Genomic DNA, 21,696 nt, shown 5'->3' with positions numbered 1-21,696 from the left:
TAATACTTACTTTGGTGACTCAGGTGTCAAAGGAAGTGATAAACTTGTTGGTTTGGCTGAAGAAGGAAAAAAAGAAACTGATTATGAAATATTGTGAAGACTCAGAAATTTATATTAGTATATTGTTTATATCAGTGCAGGAATTCTACCTGAGTCCCATAGGGCTAAACTCAGTTTATCTGATGGCTAAATAAAAACGAGATCCATTCTGACCCCTTATTACTGGCACCTAAATTTCAACACTGATTTACATCAATTACTGAGTCTTTGAAGTATGGTATAAAACCCAAATGCAAAGAACCTTTCAGAAAATAGAGTGGTACATGTTAACAATCAATGGAGAAATTTACAGAATATGCTGTGAAAATGTTATCTCTCTTAGATTTAATTTAAGCGACAGTTCACCTTTTATTTGGAAATGAGAGCAGTAGAATAACTACAAAGCACCAGGACGTTATGAATATTCAGTTGATTTTACTTCTACAGCATACAGTTCTATATACAAGGTTGAGAATAGGTTGTTTCGGTGAGGCCAAGACCGAACCAGCTATAATCCTAATTTTTGCAAGTTTATTCTGCAAACTATGGCATGCCACAGATATAGTCACAGATAGTTTAAACTAAATAAGTGTACAACAAAGTTTTAGTTACAAAATACAACTCTTTTGTAGTTACCATTTGTTCAGATCTGTCTTTTTACAAAGCAAACCAAGGACTAAGATATTTTCAACCAATTAAGCATTCTTTAATTGCTAATAAAGTGATTAAAAATTAAAAACAGTACTACTTGCAAATTTTAGTTTGCAGGATTTTTAAAGGCAGTAAATGTTGTATCAAGAACAGCTACTGGGGGGGTCTCTTCTGCAAATTAATTATTTAAGACAACATTTTCCTCTCTAGCACTCCTGCACTGCAGATCTCTTGTCCAGAGTGTGACTCTTGCATAATCTGCATTCATTCCAGGTGCGGAATTCCCACTGACATCAAAGGATTTTATATGCAAATTAATTATTTTTGTAAACTCTAGAGTATTCCCAATGAGATCATTCATTTTTTAAAAAGTCTACACCAATCCTCATGAGCCAGGCATTTTTTTCCTTGTATGAAAATTCAAGAAGGAAGATTAGGCACTTCTGTTCACCTTCCTCAGAAGCGTTAGGAACTGGCCAGAGCCTGAGATAGGAAATTGACCAAAACAGCCCCCTTCTCTGATCCAGTATGGCTGCTGCTATATACTAACTAGCGAGTTACCATGAGATGAATAGGTGTTTTCTAGACATGTTAGCTAGGCACATACATATTTATGAGACAAATGTTTGTGTTCAATAAGACTTGCCAAAGTCCCCAATGGCTATCTACAGGTTTAAGTGGCTAAAAAGCATTGATATTTTCAACCATAGTGGCAATGAGTAGAAACAAAGTTTGTGGAAGCATATCCACCCTATTAATGGAGTAAAATCTACGCGGCGCTTTATAGATGACTGATACTTTCAATGGAGAGTAAGTGCTTAATCACCCTTTGTGATTTTGAAAAATCTCCCTCAGAGTTTCACAACCGCGAAGAGAAGTATAAAATAACACATTTTTTACAGACTGGAAAACTGAGCCACAGTGACATGGAAATCTGGGACACAGCTGGGAACTGAACTCAGATGCTAGCTCTCAGACCTGTGATTTGACCCCTAGATTTAAGCAGATAGTGGCTAATTCTCAAACAGCCCTAAACTTGCCTAGCAAGCTATGAACCACTACACCAGTTATTGGTTTTGTGTGCTACTGAACTTGAATCTGAGTACAACAGCTATGAAGAAACACCGTCACACACAATTGTGAGGAAATATTTACTCAACACAATGCCAATTTTCTTACTGGCTGTTTATTAGAGCTTCCAATTTCTATTCTATTTTAATGCCAATAAAAGTTCACATGGGCTTGCTTCCTCCTGTAGATTAAAAATGTTCAGTTTCAAAAGAACCCAGTTTCCTCATGGGCAAATCTCATTGCAAAACCACAGACAAGCTCTGCCTCGATGGATCTGTGGACATTCATGTGGGTTCACAAAGAATTTGGGATAGTGACCCTAAAGGAAAATGCCATTTGTCTCACCCTGAGTGAGTTTTCCCAGTCAACATACATGGAACTTGAAATAAAATAGAAAGCTCATATTTATGGAAGGAGCAAAAAGGCATTATCCAGCTTTGATTAAATGTTTAAGCAAACTACTGCTGATTTGGGAATGTGGGTTGAATTTGCAAGGCTGATTTCAAGTGCATTTGTTGTTCAAGTTGAAAGTTTCACACACCTCTTGTATTTGTACTATATATATGTTCTTGGTTTTGAAAGATAAGAGATGAGACTTCCAAAAATGAGTGCCTAAAATTACATTTCCAAGTTCACATTTAGGCACCTGAATAAAGATTTAGGAGCGTAACTTTGCCCAGTTTTGACCATTTTTGTTTCAGGGCTTAATTTTGCTCTCAGCTGCACCTATGCAGGACCACTGATATTAACTGCCATGCTCTGGTGTGCTAGAGCAGTATTTGATGCAAAAATTACATGTTTGGGGGACTGGAGACTAAACTGCAGGAACTCAAGAAAATAATATTGACAATATTGTAATATTACTAAAGCCAACAATCAAACTGTTTAAACTCCCATAAATACAGTTCTTTGTGAGGACTTTTCTATTATTTATTTATTATTTGTATTACTGTAGTGCCTAGGAGCCCAACACATGGACCAGGACCCCACTGTGCTAGGTGCTGAACAAATGCAGACCCTGCTCCAAAGAGCTTGTAATGTAAGTAAAAGACAAGAGATAGATACAGACACACTGGGGAGTATTAATCCTCCTGTTCACCTTTAGCCCAAACCCATCTGAATTTATCAAGTTGTTTCGGCACAGTTTCAGCAGAGAAACCCATATCATCCCTGAACAATCCAGTCTGGCTTTGCTCTGAAGCAGTCTGCTAAAACCAGCAGAAAGGAGTGTCACTTGGCATTAAGCAGCCTCTTGTTTACATGAATTTGAACCGAAATGGGCAATACCACACTACCAAGGTCAGAATCTACAGCTGGGAGAAGATTAAAAGGGGTGGGGGAGAGAAGATTTAAACATAGCTGTATTAATCAGGGGTCAAAATGAGGTTTGAGAGGAGGGATGGGGTATCAGGCAGGAAAATGGGGGCAAACAAAACAAAAATAAGATGCGTATGTTTAGAACTGACACTTTAAAATATTTCTATTCCTGCTCTAACAAATCAGAGTAGCAACCTTCGGGTCAAATTCTGATCTCAGCTACACCAGGGTAAATGCCACTCACTTCAATGAAGTTATTCTGGATTTGCATGGATATAACTGAGATCAGAACCTTGCTCTCTTGGAAGCACCGCCAGTACATAAGTATGTGTATTTTAAAATAACAGTAACTTTAAATAAGCTCCCTTTGGGCCCATAAGCTTATAGAGTTTTTCTTTATCCTAGCTGAGGGGAGGAGGGAGAGAGAAGAGAATAGAAAATGTCTGCCAGGGGAGCGTCTTTAAGTTCTTGCATCTCTGCCACAGAAGCTACTTACAGCACCAGCCAAGCTCTTTGTACATGGGAGGATGCTAAAAGTCAACACAGATGTTTCGTTTTGGCCATAAAGAAATTTAAGAAAAAGAGAGAGAGAGAAGGGTCAGGCTGGTTTCTAAACCTTCAACTATTTACAAAATAAAAATACAAACTGGCATTCTCACTGTAATAGGAATGACACATTTACTGCCTATTCAGTAGCTGCAAGAGCACTATTTATTGTCTCTTAAGGCAAATGTGGCAAGTTAACAATGCCTTCATTTTTACACTGGCAAAAAGAAAGAAGCGCATTAATGAACTGGCTTGCCCAGCTTCTTCAGATGTATAAGTACTTCTTAGTGATACAGAACTCTACGATTAAACCTCTGTGGATGGTTCAGTGTCTGTTAATTGTTTGTAAATTGGTTAAAATTTTCAGGTTCCTTTTCTAAGGGGATTGTGATTTAAATTGTCTATATTAAAAAGGCTACGTTTAACTAACTTCATTGTACTGACTGTTAATTCCCTCTATGCTGAACAGCTTCTGAATTTACTGCACACAGATACCAATGCAAAGAACAGCGGAAGTACTGGGTTTTAGTGTTTTCACTGTCATTGCATTTCAGCTTCCTGCCATTAATGCTGTTGCCAAAATTACGTTCTTGGGTCCCAAGCCTACCTTGCAAATGATGTGCCTGAGACTGCAGATGGGGCTTCTTTTTGGAGATGCATTTGTCTTTGCTGCTGTTCCTGGTCTCTGTTGGTTTGGTCTGAGGAGGGTCATCATTTGTAGTCAGATACTTGAGAAGCTCAGAGCAGGGACGTCTTTGTGGCTTTTGCTGTTGACAAATGCTCTTCGGTTTATTGCTCCATGAATTCTCGGTCTTAAAAACAAGGCATAATAATAAAAAAAAAAGCTAAAATTAGTGAACTGAACCTTATCAGAATGGATATAGGTTTTCTGAAGAGATGAGATTTTCAATGAACTGTTCAGTCTAAGTGTACTAGATCTATGAGCTGTGAATAATTGTTTGCAGAACAAGGAAAGAAAATTACATTTAAAATTCCTAAATGACATTTATGCAGCTTTTTATTTCATTTCTCCTACGTTTCAATGTTCCTACTCAGCAACATGTAACTAACAAGACCCTACAGCACCTTTACTGTGAACAAAAAAATAAACTGGTTTAAACCTTAATTTGCTCCTGATTTGCTTGAGCCCAGTATTCACAACTCTCTTAAGTACCCCTAAATGCTCCGTTTTCAGTTACAGTGAATGGCAAGACAAACATTGTTTAATACAGCCTGCTAACGGAATTATGTCATTGCCGGCATTCTACCCAATTAATGGCTGAGACAGACCTTTTGCCGAGATTCCAGTGCAATCTTTCTTAGGTTAGACAGCTGGTAAAATGGCAGTACTGCATCTTGGAGTCATTCATAAACAACATCAGCCCATCAGCAAATTTTATTGCACCCCCTACTATTCTGTATATCAATAAAGTGGGCAAAGAGTGACAGACGGTGGGACTACCTCTTAATGCCAAGAGAGAAGGCATAAATGAACTATTCACAGCATAAAGGAGCTCGAGTGATTTTTTGGAACCCAAACTATAAACTGTTCACATTTTCTGAAGCAGTTGCAGGATGCTGGGCAGATTAATACTGTACATATAGATCTACTGCTTACTCAGTTGCTGAAAGCATAAAAGTCTTTGTTACTTTTTTTGCCTTATTACAAAGATTAAGTTTGTACCTTAACAACCACAGGGCTTGTTCTGATCCTGTGATTAGTGTTTGCATGGTTTTGTGTGCTGAGACCACTGCATTCATTGTAATTTAGCTGAATGTTGGCTGGAGCCAGCAAGAGCTTCTTAAGCTACAAATACATCAGGGAAGAAGAAGGAGGGTGGGTTGGGGAGAGAAAAGTTATGCATCTGTAAGGACTAAAATAACTTATTTTATTTTGCACAGTTACTTAAAATTAGTTACATCAATCTCTTCAAGCAAAGTACACTAACACAGAACAAAGTCCTCTATAATCCCCAGGGCAAAAAAGGGTTGATTTTTCTCTGATGCTTGCTGGCGTATTTCCTCTTCCTGTACTACAGTATACAGCAGTGCAGGAAGAAATTACGACTGCCTTGGTTTTCTGCAAGGCAAGGCAAAAGAGAATCTCCTCAGTGATCCATGCCAACAGTAGAACATTTATGTTCTATCCAGAAGAAAAGTCACCATAACAGACATGTGAAATATTAAAATTAAGGTCCCGATCCTGCTCCTATAGCAGCCAATAATAAAATGACGTCAATGAAAGCAAGATCAGGAGTCAGGACTCAAAACTGCTTTTGTAAAGCAAAAGTAATGGGTTTGCACTACAAGTCCATTGACTTTGGGTTCATAAGGATATGTCCACACTGAAGCAGACCCATGACTGCTTTAATCTAATTAGTATGGCTAAAAATAGCAATGAAGTCATGGCAGCATGGACTTCATCTCAGGCTGTACAAGGGCACCGGGGGTCCTAGAAACATACTCGCATTGCTTGCTCACACTGAAGCCCAAGCTGATGCAACTTCACTGCTATTATTAGCCGTGCTAGCTAAATAGCTAGCATGGCTATGCCAACCTGTGCTGCAGTCACACCTCCAAATGCAACGCAGACGTACCCTTAGAGTGAGATATATTAAAAATTGACTATCTGTGAAGTTATGCAACTTGCACAACAGCAGGATGCTTGGGAAGTGGATGTGATGCTACTGTTTGCAGAAGGGAAGAAAGCTAAAGACAGAGAATATCCCTTTGACACCCCACCCCTATTAGCATTATGCTGGTGCTTACTGGTCAAGTCATTGTTAAACGCATGTCAGCTAGTGTCAAATCCAGCCAGCATTAACGGGGATCTCTTTACACATTATCACAAGTGAAGTCTATACATACAAACAGAGCCCCAAGAAAGGAAATGTGAATTAAAAACATTACTGTTACTAATGTGAATGCAATGATAACCAAAAGTGTCAGTCTCTAGAACAAGAATCTCAAATTAAAACCTCTCTCTTCAACACATTTTTTCAATAGAAATTCTTAATATTTAAGATTTGCCCCCCTCTCCCCTCTGCAAGTTTTAGTATTTGACTTGATTTTCCTTTGGTTTCAGTCTAAATGAAAAGTCCAAACCTTACTGTGACTACATCATACCCATGCAGCGGGTAGCCAGAGGCACATCCAATTCCTGTTAAACAGTAGGAAGGGTTCTTACTAGAGACGGCTCTTCTGCCTCCTGAGTCGGAGGGGTGCCGTCAGGCATTGGTGAAGGGCTAGCATCATTTTCATTGGTCACATCTCCATCTGTCAGTGCATCAAATGAAGGCAATCCATCCTCATCCACAGGGATACTGTCCAGTGTCTCAGTGAGAACTGCTAGCAAGTTTGCTTCATTCTCTTCATCTATCTTCTGTATGACAAAAAAAAAAAGAGAGAGAGAGAGAGAGAGAGAGAGAGAGATGTAAGAGAGACAGGAGAAATAAAATTGTGAATATCTATATGAAAAGTAAAAACTTTGTCTAAAACTTGTCTTTGCAATAGCAACCTGCAATTAAATCTCATAAAATGTAATTTTTGGCAATGAAATTATCCATTTCCGCATTTGGCGGGAGAAATCTGTTTGCAATTGCAATGTATTGTTCCAATTTACTTTCTTCCTTAGATGATTTTTTTTAAAATCCAATGTTAACAACTATGGTTAAATTATCATTCACAGATTGTATTACAGAATGCACCTAAGCTACTGACATCTAATGAAGCTAGCATTGCCCAGGCTGTCTCTTTCTTTCTCTCTGTCTAGCACTGAACTCCAGTTAATTGACCTGACAAAATTACAAGAGTCACAGAATAAGACAGCTAATCAGAACACCAAAATGTATTAGTTGAGAAATTAGGCAAGTCTTGATCGTGTATGCAACCTTGTGTCACCCCTCACCTCCTTCTACAAATTCTTGGTCCAAAAACAAATATTCAAGTTTCTGTTCTCAATCAGCGCTCACATTATTGATAGACTCTTTGGGTTCTTTTAAAATAAATGTATTATGCAGGTTGCCTTTGAAGTTGTCCTTCCCAGTTATGTAGTTTGAGTGCTCAATGAGACTATTGTATACGTTTATGTAATTCAGTCTGCAATTATAAAAAGTAGATTAATTCATCATCAGATGTGGCGGTAATGTGAATTTATATTAAGATATCTTATTTCCGTAACAGGACTTGTTTGTGTCAAATCAAATAAATTTAAATTCCTTATATTTTAATGCAATACATTCTCAGTTATCTATCTATCTATCTATAGAATAGTATATTTGGAAAACAAGGTTTCCCAGCAAATAAAAACTTTATATATTAATTTTTGGGAGATTTGTCATATCAATTATTTATTATTTGGACTCTGATCTCACTTCCATTAAAGTCAATGAAAAGACTCCCATTGACTTCAGGGGCCTAATCCAAATCTCATTGAATGGTAGTCTATCCATTGACATTAATGGAAGTTGGGCCAGCCCCCAACATACACCTTGTCAGAGAAATTTGATGAAACATTTTTTAAAGTTCTCACAGTTTAGAAGATCAAGGAATGGACAAAGATTGCAAGATAAAATACCAACGAGACCTTAAAAATATGTTTCTTTATACAGAGTGTAAATTGAATAATCTAACGACAAAATATTGTCATCCCTCAGCCAACTACTAGCAAACACTGGTTTGTGCCAGTTAAGTGTTGGAAGAGAAATCAGTGATGTGGAGTCTAGATATTTTCTTAGTGTAACTTTTTATTCACACTAAATGCACCAGTCCTTGAACAGAGGTGGTCAAACAGCACTGAGGCAATTCCCTCTTTCAGGAAGCTCAGCCAAAATACCAATGCCCAGTTTTGAGAGAGCAGATCTGACCTAAGACTCTACTCTAGTTAGGAAGATTAAAGCAGTGAGAAAACTCTCTTATTGCTTGCAACTGCTCCTCAGAAAGAAATGATATCACGAAACTAACAAGACAAGTGTTTATTCAAAGACTGAATAATGCTCCCACTCTGAGAAAAAACTTGCAAATCTATGTTTAACAGTGCCATTTAGTGATTCCCAGCATAATAATATAAATGACCACATCTTGAGCAAAACAACAGACTCATGGGAAGAACTATAAGCATAATTCACCAGTTTATCACAGTTGTGTTTTGAGGTGAAGGGGATGGGGAGAAAAGATGGAAGCCAATTTTTTAAAGAGAATCTTCCTCTAACTTGGGTTGTCTCAGTTGCATTTTTGAAATAAACAAGCAAAATTAAAGTCCAAATTCTGGTATATAAGGCAGCCTTTTTCCATAACAACTCTATGCAACCTAATAGAATAATACCCTTTTAATTGAATATTTAAATCTACCAATAGAAATTTATAGCAGACATATATTACATTCTGTAGGAGGCAGACTACATGTTTAAAGTCCGAAAAGAAGGTGTAAAAGCCACTCCTAAGCACATTGCCCCAAGCGACCCCAGAGGCATTCTGCCCAGTTGACCACTAGCTTTGCAAGGAAAATGCCTGGAAATTTTGCTGGTATGGTGCACATCCACCCACTTCCCACCTCCCCTCTGTGCACAACAGCCTACCAAACCCATAGCAGAGCCCTAAGTGTTACTGTTTCTGACCTGGAATGCCTCCTTCAATAATATAATGCTAGGAGAAACCCTGATATTTGCTGTTAGCTGCTTTGCGTTTGTGCTTTAAACAGACATTCAAGTGCTCTGACATTCAAGAACAGAAAGTTGAGTGGACACTGCTCCTCATCATAGCAATTTCAATTAGTTTTGTACAAGTTTCAACAATCAAACACCCTAGAGAAAGCAAAGGATGTGACAAAGAGGACTCTGTTAAACAATTAATGTCACTTTCCATTATTGCTTCAGTCCCAATTTACAGAGCAAATAAATCAAAGTCACCACAGATGAAGCACACTAGCTGGCTAACACATGTCTGTTCACAAACGACATGGCAGCAGGAACACATTAGTCAGTAAAATGACATTGCAAGATAACCTTTAAAAGCTTTAACTATGCTATTGCTCCTAATTGTCCTAAATTACTGTTTATATAGAAATATATTTATTAGATACAGCAAGAACTGGGCTGGGAGGGAGTTGGGGAGAGTGAGATGGTATAGCAGATGAACGGCTGAGTAATAATCACTAAAGTGGCAACTCTGGTTCACTATCACAGTCTGAGTCTTACTGTTGACAGCACTAGGGAGAAGCTATGCAACAGCTAAATGCAGTAAATTCCACCATTTTAGCCTTGCCACTTATAAGGGTCATTTTCCGTACGGGCATACAGCCTTCTAATCTCACAGAGCCTGAACCTGTGAGTTGCTCAGTATTGTCTGCAAGGCACTGAGCGCCCCTAGCTCCCATTGAGGTCAGTGGGAACTGAGGATGTTCAGCACATCACAGGAGGCACTCAGCAGCTCAGTGAATTGTGCCCATAAATTCCAAACATGGCGACACTAAATTTGTACTGGCTTCCATCTAAATAAGAAGCTCATAACCGCCAAGAATTACCTGAACGGAAATCTGCATGGAAGATGGAGTGGGAGGATACCCTGTATGTGATTACAAATATATGCAAATAGGGACTTTGTGAAAACACATTGGAATGACTGGATCCTGCTGATTACTGTGACTTTTTAAATGCATTTGCTACCAGGACAGTTATGTGCTGCTTTCCCACTTTGTCATACATGCTTGATGTTTTGCTAAAAGATCATTTGATAAAAACAGATTAGAACCAGAACATGTTTGGCCCCTACAGGTGTGCATCACAATGGGGGAGCCAAGAAGCATGGAGTCTTCTCCAACTTACCCCACCTGTGTAACAGCCACTCACAGGGGCAGTCCTTCCACACCTCTGAGGTTAAGGACTGTCCTTGGTTAATGCTTCCCATGGAAAGAGGCATGTTGGGAGCAGAGTTTTTTAGCCACAAAGATATGTACATGCTGCACCCCATAGCTACATTACAACAATTTACACCAGTTGACTCTGGGACTGTCTGCTGGGGCACTGCAACTCCCCACTGCTACCAACTCATGGCTGTGGATTAATGTCACAATTAAGCCCTTAATCTTTCAATATGACTCTAGGTAGGCAAAAATCAAGCCCCTTCTCATCATCCAAATGATCAGTCTGAAGAAAACTTGGGGGCACCCTCATCATTCATTAGCTGATTTTAGTTTCTGAGGTTGGAGCACTTTGATGTGTATGAAAGAGAAGTGCTACGGAAGAGGTAGGTATGATTATTATTGACTACAATAAGATCAAGCCTCACATACTATGATAGAAAAAGAACCAAAGGACAATGTGGTGGAGTTACTATTAGCACTGGAAAAAAAATCTTTAAAATGATGGGCTAGATCCTCATGTGGTATAAATCTGCATAGTGTTACCAACTACAATAGAGTGATACCGATTTACACTAGCTGGGACTCTGGCCCCCTGTGTATTTAGGGACTTGTGATGTGGGGTTGGTGGCGATGGCAGCTGTTTTTAAATTTAGTCTGATGATATCACTGCTGATGACATCCGTGGAGACTAGGATCCTCTTTTCAGGAAGAAGAAAGTGCAACAGCACCACACCACCTATGTATCTCTCCTGGAGGAGCCATCTCCAGGAATAAAGGGGGAGGTCAGACTCCTGTCTCACTGAGTCTGTGGTCTCTATAATGAGACTGCCAACAAGTAACTAATGTGTCATAGTAAGGATACTTTGCATCAGGTAGCAGCAAACCTAAAGCCGCTGGGAACTGTCATTTCAACACATCAACTCATTTCTTACAGCTGTTTGGTGGCCTGAGAGATTATGAGTACAGTAGCACTATTACTAAATAATAATATAATAATTAAATGTTTTTTTCTATAGCATCTGCCCGCTGAGAATCTCACAGTGCTCTACACATATCAAACACACACCTGACCTCAGAGCACATTAATGACTTTCAATGGAATTTAGGCACCTAAGAGGCGTTTTTGAAAAATTTACCCTTAATCTTCACAACTGTACATGCCAAGCAGCAAATCTGGGGGGAGGGGAACAACACATGTGACCCTGCATGCCCTCCCCATGCATCACCTCTGCTCAGAGGTGTGTAGGGGGTATCTAGTACTCATTTAGAGTACTTCTGCTATTCAGTGCATCATGTTCTCCGCCTTTGTCTTTTAAATTGTACACTCCTCAGGACAAGGACCATTTTCATTTCTTCTCTAACAGTGCCGAACAGAGTGGTAGTATTTAGCAAATCAACAGTAATAGTACTAAATAAATAAAAATAAAAATAAAAAAATAAATAAAAAAATAAATATTCATACAGCCAGCATGTCATCTGCAACCTCCCAAATAATCCCTGCATCCATTTTTAGTATCTTCTCCCAACCTCTCTTCTTTCTGATAGGAAGATATAGCGAATTATAGGACATTATAGCACTTTAATGCTATGCACAATTGAAGAGAAAGTAACATATTTTCAAAGGGATCTTCACTCAGGCTCTTAAATTGTGCCTGTAATTTTTCAGAGCAAAGTTGTATGCAAAAAACCTGTGATCTGTGCACATGCCAATCAGGTAGTCAAGTATTAGCTATACATACATATATTCATTCCGTACTGGCTGGAGTTCACCAGAGAAATGCTTACATTTGTAATGAACCTGACTTTGTAAAAGCATTACCAAATCTCTTCTATTTAGGCAACAGATGTCAGCTGAAAACCACAGGTACAGGCTATATTCAGATAGGATCTTTCCTCACTTCCCCTTAATCTGAAACTTCTTTCCAGGTGTAAAGTTCAGCTTTTATACTATACACAAATATGGCATTTTAAACAAGTCCTCTAAATATTCTTCTACAAAAAGACACGTTTTATTGCTTCTAATGAGTTGTTGCAGTTCAGAAGTTTCCATTACAGACTGACAATTAAGTTTCTAACAAACTGAGGAGCTACTAATTGACTTATCCATCTCACAAACTCAGGATCCCAGCTAGCAACCTGTGACACATTTTACATCTTTTGACCAAAAATCATTCACATTTTGCAAGCCACTTAATGATTAGATTTCATTTGTATAAACTGAATATCTTTCCTCTCCCTGACAGTAAGCTTCGATTCTGAGCAACAAAAAACCAAACAACAAAACAGAAGACACAACAAACCTACAACAAAAACACAGAGAACAAGCTATAATTCTGCTGACTGTGTTAACAGGACCAATGATAAGATATTGTTATGCTGGAACCAATGCAGTGGCTGTGGACCCAGTATCAAAAATTTATGGTAATTGAAACCACAGAATCTTTGGAAATGCAGTCAATTTGACTCAGTATCAAAAGGTCACTCTATTCAATTTATACTCGATGCTGAGCACAATATTGAGAAAACACCTGAAAGCAAATGATCTTATCAGCAGTTCAGGCTTCAACATTTACTGACTACATAAGGTAATTTGCTGATTACTAAATAAATGCATTACCTATGTTTTATACTGGTCTGGGCTCACCAGAGGGATGTTTAAACTTGTAAAGAACTTGACACTATAAAAGCATTACCAGATATCTTATCATTAACATATTAACTGCATTTTCACAGTGCTGAGACCCTAGTGGAACTATCTCCTGTTCTGCGGAGACAAGAAATACAACATGCAAGAGCTACATTATGACCTCTCATGGCAAAAGCTCTGTGAAGTCCATGGCCAGAAATGTGGAACTGCAATACAAGCGGAAACTAGGAATGTTCACAGCATCTCCCCTTGTGGTGCACGAGAGCCCTGCCATTCAAATACTAGGCTCTGCCCGCCTCTCTTTGGCAGAGAGAGAATGGAAGACAATGGCAGGGGCTGATGGAGGGAGATAAATCTAATCAGGAGTGGTAAAGGAAAGGGGAGAGGGAGAGGATGGGAGTTTTCCTTATTTAGGAGGAGGGACTGGCAGCCTGTATTAATGTGAGTGAGTGTAGCATGCAGCATAGTGAATCTGTGAATGAAGGAAGTGGGGTCTGGGTCAGCATGGGGTGTTGATGAGGGAGGGAGCTGAGCAAGGGGATACCACAGCTGAGAGAATTTGGGAACGCCGATGAAGGTGGTGAAACTCGGAGAATAGCCAGGCCTATGAGAAGTATCTAAAACTGCAAGAAGCAAAAGGGTAGTTCACGCTAATGGAGAGTATCTGAAGTTACCCAGGCCAACGTCCATGCTTACAACTTAGCAACTTCCTCTGTGGAGGCATGTGGTGCCTACCATGCATGCTTCCTTCCCCACAGCATCATGGCTCCCCCCATCCACAGCCAGTAATTCATAAGAGTGACGTGGTCCTTAGTGCCTAACAATGTTCCAGGTGCTTCAAAGCCATAGGCCCTGACCCAAGGATCTTAAACTGAAAAAAAGGGGGAAGCGAAGAGGAAGGATAAAGACAGTAATAAGATCTAAGAGGTGTGTGGGATTCTTCCCCCTTACTCGTTTAAGGCTGAAAATGCCAACAACATTTCAGCCCAAATACTCCAACACTGGCTGTTTGCTCACATTTCTTTATTTATTTGAAGTGTGGTGCATGCCTCGGTGTGCAGTTCCAAGGAATTTTTAAATGCTCACCCACAACACATGCTTTGCTCCATATATCTGCCTGTTAGGCAGTATGTTAAGGGGAAAAGAACACCACTTCACTCTATTTTACATTGATTATTTCACACATTTAATCTATGCCAATCCTTCTTCTTGTTGGTAATGCCAGACGTCTCCATAAAAATGTGCTATTGTGGCATTATATACCCTTCTTCTGCAACATAATCATCTCATTATTGTCATGTCACATTTGCTATATTCACAATAATTAAGGCTATGTCAGGACTTCCATCATAACCCCCATCTCTTCCTGGAGATTTACGACTCTATATAAAAATAAATTCCTTTCGGGGTGAAATTACACACAGGACATGGGTTCCCAGACGAGGAGGAAGTTTTATTTTTTTTTAAACTTTGGTTCAAATATGTGGAGCCTTTTTTTGTTGTCAGAGGCATTTAAAAATGGTTTCTAATGCCTTTTAGCTTCTTTGTAAAGATCAAAATGTGAGAGACACTTTGATTTGATGCCTTCTGTTTAAAAAAACAATTTAATTTGCCCAAGAAATTAGCATTTGTAAAGTGTTTTATTCATTAACTAATTTTTAGAATGCTTTAACTGGTCAATGAGTTCATCTTCATCAAATTTATGCAAACGGACCTATTGAACAGGTATTTCAAATAGACAGATTTTAGTCCTGCTCACACAGGAACAGCCAGCATATCTAGGTTTCTCTTAAACCTGTAGCATGAATGGATCAGCATATTGTTAACACAACTGGGCTTCCCATAAACTTTTTATTGTGATCCAGTTGGATGGCTGACAACACACCACACATTTTCTATATTCGTGGGCTGGCTTTAAGTGACTTGATGCAGACACAACACAAAATGCTTTCATAAGACTAAACCCAAAAATGACCAAGGGAAACACATCTTAGGCAGTGGGACAAATTCTGTCCTTAGATATGTGTGCACAATCCTTGTGAAGTTAAACAGACTTGTAACTAACGGGAGCTGCATTCAGATATGAAGAGGGAATTTGGACCAGCAAGTCTTTTGACACCTATTCACAATGGTGCATTTCCTTTACAAATCTCTTTAGGGGCTTTGGTTGGGGCTACAGTTTCCTCTATTTGTACCTGCCTTATGGATGGCATCATCACTTGAATGAAACCAAAAAAGATCATACAACGAAGCTCTAATTCAGAATGTAAAGATACTAATAGTAAAAGTAATACTGTCAGGTACAGGTACTAATGTAGCATGAAGCACAAATGCATTTTACCATTTTCAGCTCATTTCATATAGTTGTATTAAATCAAAATATAAACATTACACAATATTTAAATGACCCCTTCACTGCAAAAAGTGGCAACAGAATGGTGCAGTCAGCCAACATCTCATCTCTAAAGAGAGGTGTCAGAATGTTCAACCAGTCAAGCAATCTGATTGGCTTAGCTGTCTCAGCCACCTCATAATACCCTTAACTATATATTTCCTTGATTTGTCACCATGTGCCATGACTTTAATGTTCTTTTAATGCAGTTGTGTGTGTGTGTGAATAGAATCATAAACTGGAGGTAGAGATTTTAAATAGCAAACTACACAGAACAATCACAGCAAGGGGTCTCTGTTACAGGGGTTTCTCTGGAGTAAGTCTGCTGGTTTCTGATTTCAAGTTACACTGAAGCTCATTAGTCATTATAGACACTGTTGATTAAATGTGGTTCAGTATAACAGGTAAAATGCTTTGCTAGTTTGCTCCCACCAGTCTAGCAGAGACAGAGCTATTTAGTGTTAATGCTGCCGTGCATGTTATGAATCACACAGGGGCTGCATTCCTTGCATTCAAAGTTTACATTTCTTAATCAAAATTAAATATACTGCTCATTCTCTGATAGCCTTTTAAAGCTATGCTCCTGGGCACCACCACTCACTGTGAAAGACATAACGGAGATTGTATTTGCCTATTTCTGAGATCTGAGAGATACTTATGTTTTATCAAGCCACTATATCAGGAGAGATGGTGAAAGAGAAGTGGGAAATTCTTCTATTTGCTTCTTTAAAAACAAAGATTGCGACCTCTAAGGGCTTGCATGAAAATATTGTACTGTATAACTTTAGATTTTAAGTTCCTTGAGGAAGGAGCTGTCTTTTTGTTACATATTTGTGTGGTGCCTAGCACAATGGGATATTGATCTATGATTGGGGTCCACAGGTGCAACCATAATACAAATATATATATAAATAAATAAATAATAGAACCATAGGCTTTTATTTAATTTTTTCTAGAATTAGGGATCAGATTCTCAGTTGGTGTAAATCAGTTACTTTCCATTGGCTTTAATGGAGCTTCACCAATTTACACCAGCTGGGGATCTGACCCTATATTCTTAGTGAGTTCATATTCACTTTAGGCAATAATCTAATATGCTACTCATGCTGAGTAGCATTTTTCTCTAGGAGTAATCTCACTGAAGTCAACATGAGTAAGTAACAGAGTGAAGAGCCTGAGGGATGAGCCTAATTTGCAAGAAATGGAGCAAATTGCATTCACCTTCATATTTAGTACTGAGATGTGATCCTTACAAACCACTGGTCACGAGACACACTCCATCTTGTTGATAACAGGTGGCCTCAATTTGTATCAAGATGGAGTATTATACACTGAGACTTGTGCCTTCCGCTAACTGTATCTCTGTTTCAAAGTGAGGGTAACATCTGGCTACAGGAGCTTACAAGCCACACTTTGGACACCCATGCAGCCCCTCATAATCCAGCACAACATCTTCAGTTAGGGCCCCTACTCACATGCACAGCTCCACTGAAGTGAAACCTGGGAGAAAGAAGGCTGAAGCTCCTACATTAACCAAAGCAGCATGACCTCTAATACTATAAATTTCAAAGAAAGGGCAGGATACTCATAACAACTCTTGCACATTCCGCTGCTGAGGGAGTGGCTGGGACTCACTCGTGTTTAGGCAGCAGTAAAATAATGTTTTGTAAACTCAGTGAGGAAGACAAAGGAAGACAAATCAATGCAAAAATAAAAAGCATACCATTTCAGGTGAAGAAAGAAATATTTGTAATTGAATATATTGCAACGATGTTTTGCACCACAACCCCCCACTCCACCCTACCACAAGTTAGTGTAGAATGATTAGCTGAGTGTTTTAAAGGTGCATTGTCCTTGCTTTCTGCTCTGACAGGAAGGAGCGCCTAGGTCCTGAAGTCAATGTCCTACAGTTAATTACCATGATCTTAGGCTGGAGTTTCCTCCCACTTACAATAGTATAAATCAAAAGTAACTCCACTGAAGTCAGTAGATTTAAACCAGTTCAGATCTGGTGTAAGTGAGAAGAGACTCAGACCCCTTATGGTTGCCTTTCTTTCCCTAAAGAAAAACTGAACACATTCCCTTTTCTTTCAGATACATCGATAACGATATCTCAAACTGCAAAGATTCAGTGTCACCAGTGGTAACGTAGCAATGTTTATTTCCATTAGGGTGGGTCTATAAAATCCTCCTTTTGCATCTGTGCTTCTACAATTTCCAAACAGCAAAGCTTGACATTTTGGACTCTGACAAGCAACACTTAATATTGGGATGTTTGAAAAATCTATATGAAAAAAGCTCTTAATACAAGATAGGCTGAACATTTTCACCACAAATGGTTTGTTTTAGCTATCTCTCTTCCTCATGTAAGACGGAAATCAGACAGCTTATTGGCTTAGCTTGTTAGGCCAGGTTAAAGGGATGCAACGCTGAAAGGCTCTTACAGAAGCTTACCCTTGGACTAAAAATAGCAGGCACTAGAGAATTATCTTAAATACTACCAAACTTGTTCTGCACTGTGAATGCAGATAACTGGAATAGGTTTCCATTTTTGGTAGTTTTAGAGCTTTTTAAAGTTATGCTTGCTTTAGCTGTCTGTTTAATTAGTTTCTGATTCTATTTGCCACATTTTCTCTCAGAGATATAGCCTGGGGGGTACTTTGCCTATGAATCCTTCCTATTGAGCAATGGTGCTATTGTGAACATCTAATGAGCTGTTGGACCTCCCAAACACTCAGGGTAGGTAGAAATACCTCTTTGGAATATAAATGTTCAACACACAGCAGCAAAGAGCAAACCAAAAGATACTGTTCCCCTACCACTCCCTCACCCTCCCTTACATCCCTCAGGAAAACAAAAATCTGGTTTATTACATTTTTTAAAGAAATTAAAATGTACTTTAATTTACTATTTTAAGCTCACTGGCCAAGGTTTTCAAAAGGGATTAGTGATTTTGGGTGCCTCAATTTTGGGGGGCTCAAACTGAGATACCTTAAAGGGGGTGAGTTTCGTAAAGCGCCTGCCCTCTGAAAATCAGGCTCCCTGAAGGTGGCTCGAGCTGGGCACCCAAAAGCACTAATCACTTTTGAAAATCTTGGCCACTTTTCTGCACTGACCACTAAGCACCTCCATCATGCATAGTCCAAATACCATAGCAAGGACCACCTCCAAAGCACAGCACAGATATTCTCAGCCCTTATGTTCATTTTACCCCTACTAGCAAAAGCCTGAAAAGTATGATTACAAATGCAGCATTAAGAAGAGAATAGCAGGAATACCATGAGGTAGTATTCCCTGCTGTTGTTTCACCTCTCAGCACCTCTGGACACAGTCTGCTCTATTGTTGTTAGTAGTCACTGCATGAGGAACCTGCCCAAGATTCAGAACAGCACAAATGCCTCTAAACTATTTCCTATCCACTCCTTTTCACCTGGAACTTAATGCTGGAAAACAATGGCAGCACTAGAGAGATTGCCAAAAACTGCACTGTCAAATGGAACCTTATTCAGACATGTATTTTAGCATGTTTTCCAGTAAGGCTGGTTTTCCAGTAAGGCTGGTTTTGCTACAATTTTCAAAGTACGGCACATGTACATAACTTAAAGATGTAAAACACTTGAGTGAGGTCGGCATACGGAACAAGACTAAACCAAGACCCAGAGCTATGAAGCTGAGGAACAGATTCTTCTCATACTGGTAACAATATCTGGCTCTTTGGCCAGATGACCTGTTCGACTGCTGTGGAGCTGGTTGAGGTCATCCTTGGATGTAATTTTTCTTTAAGGGTGAGAAAGGTGTTTGCTCTTAAGCAGTGGTGGAAATCACAGATTCCTCACAAGATATACATGCAGTGCCTTTATATGCTAAAGCAGAGCGGCATAACATAGCCACATGTCTTGCAACTGTCATTAAAACCATCCATACATCTTCATTTGGGAAGCAAGTTTTTCTTTGTGAGTCAGGAGTTAAGTTCACTGCCTCTGTCAAATAAACAACATGTTCATTGTCACTAGGCTGCTGAGCAAGCCCTGCGTTTGCATTCAATTTTATTAATCTATTTCTCAAGCCTTTTCTTCACAATCACATAGGGAAACGTTAACCCATCTACATTATTATATAGTATTATTAACATTTTTATCTAAAACAAATCTTAAAAAGACAAAGGGTAACAAGAAAACATTCTACAAATACATTAAAAGCAAGAGGAAGACCAAGGATAGGGCCTACTCTTTACTCAATGAGTGGGGGGAAACAATAACAGAAAATGTGGAAACGGCAGAAGTGCTAAATGACTTTTTTGTTTCAGTTTCACCAAAAAGGTTAGTAGCGACTGGATGTCTAACTTAGTGAATGCCACTGAAAATGAGGTAGGATCAGAGGCTAAAATAGGAAAAGAACAAGTTAAAAATTACTTAAACAAGTTAGATGTCTTCAAGTTGGCAGGGCCTGATGAAATGCATCCTAGAATATTCAAGGAGCTGATTGAGGAGCTATCTGAGCCATTAGCGATTATCTTTGAAAAGTCATGGAAGATTGGAGAGATTCCAGAGGACTGGAAGAGGGCAAATATAATGCCCATCTATAAAAAGGAAAATAAGAACAACCTGGGGAATTACAGACCAGTCAGCTTAACTTCAGTACCCGGAAAAATAATGGAGCAAATAATTAAAAAATCAATTTGCAAACACCTAGAAGATAATAAGGTGATAAATAAGAGTCTGCATGGATTTGTCAAGAACAAATCATGTCAAGCCAACCTAAAAGCTTTTTTTTACAGGGTAACAAAACTTGTGGAAAAGGGGGAAGTGGTAGATGTGGTATATCTTGACTTTAGTATGGCTTTAGATACTTCTCACATGACCTTCTCATAAACAAACTAGGGAAATACAACCAAGATGGAGCTACTATAAGGTGGGTGCATAATTGGTTGGAAAACCATTCCCAGAGAGTAGGTATCAATGGTTCACACTCAATAAGGAAGGGCATATCGAGAGGGATCCAGCAGGGATCAGTTCTGCATCTGTTAAATATTGTCATCAATTATTTAGATAATGACATTGAGAATACACTTACAAAGTTTGCAGATGATACCAAGCTGGAAGGGGTTGCAAGTGCTTTGGAGGCTAGGTTTAAAATTCAAAATGATCTGGACAAACTGGAGAAATGGTCTGAAGAAAATAGGATGACATTCAATAAGGACAAATGCAAAGTATTCCACTTGGGAATAAACAATCAGTTGCACACATACAAAATGGGAAATGATTGCCTAGGAAGGGATCTGGGGGTCATAGTGGATTACAAGCTAAATATGAGTCAACAGTGTAACACTTTCAAAAAAAGCAAACATCATTCTGGGATGTGTTAGCAGGAGTGTTGTAAGCAAGGCACCAGAAGTAATTCTTCTGCTCTACTCCATGCTAATTAGGCCTCAACTAGAGTATTGTGTCCAATTCTGGGCGCCACATTTCAGGAAAGATGAAGACAAATTGGAGAAAGTCCAGAGAAGAGCAACACAAATGATTAAAGGCCTAGAAAACATGCCCTACGAGGGAAGATTGAAAAAATTAGGTTTGTTTAATCTGGAAAAGAGAACACTGAGAGGTCAGGGTGGTTAAGTACTGAAATAAATTGCTCAGGGAAATTGTGGAATATATATATAGTATTGATTCCATTGTTGGCTTTGCAGAAGTGAGTTTGCCAGAGGGACTTAAATGAGGAGAGGATAGTGGGTTGACCCTCAACTCCACAGTTGAGAGAGCAATTCATGCATCAGGGGGTAGCTTGAACAGAGACACTGAATATTTGTATGAGAGATGAACATTGGGGATGGCAATACTGGCAGAGAAGAATAAAGGGTAGGCATGTAGGTAGGGGCTGAGTAATGTATGGTCTTAAAAGTGAGCAAAGACATTACTATACGACTACAGAAATTAACATATTAAAACCCCACAGAGGAATAGGCTATAGTAAAAAGGCAAATAGGTGAGTATCCTCACACAATGACATTTTCTGGAGGCATAGGGAAGAACAAGGTGTTTAAATGGGGCCTCCCATGAGCCTTTTATGTAATTTACTTTGGGAAGACAAGTAAGCATTCACACACAAAAGCAAAGGTTTGAGGTAGAGAAAGGTAGGTGGCGGGTAAACTTATGGAGGGTGGAAAATCCATGCAGC

General features: G+C 39.0%; 1 protein-coding gene across 1 annotated transcript in view; it reads right to left on the bottom strand.

Moving 5' to 3' along the window:
• The window catches only part of PPARGC1A (PPARG coactivator 1 alpha), a 71,681-nt gene that overhangs the window by 29,443 nt on the left and 20,542 nt on the right, over window positions 1-21,696 (bottom strand). The window contains exons 3-6 of the mRNA XM_024217131.2: window positions 6,812-7,006; window positions 5,309-5,431; window positions 4,232-4,436; window positions 11-56 (exon numbers count right to left, since the gene is read on the bottom strand). Of these exons, the coding sequence (XP_024072899.2) occupies window positions 11-56; window positions 4,232-4,436; window positions 5,309-5,431; window positions 6,812-7,006 (569 nt within the window). The remainder of the gene's footprint in view (window positions 1-10; window positions 57-4,231; window positions 4,437-5,308; window positions 5,432-6,811; window positions 7,007-21,696) is intronic.

This window comes from Terrapene carolina, unplaced genomic scaffold (assembly GCF_002925995.2).
Source record: "Terrapene carolina triunguis isolate 2854851 unplaced genomic scaffold, T_m_triunguis-2.0 Scaffold66, whole genome shotgun sequence".
Lineage (NCBI taxonomy): Eukaryota > Metazoa > Chordata > Testudines > Emydidae > Terrapene > Terrapene triunguis.
The sequence above is the reverse complement of the archived record's forward strand: the minus strand, read 5'-3'. Positions and strand labels throughout refer to the sequence as shown.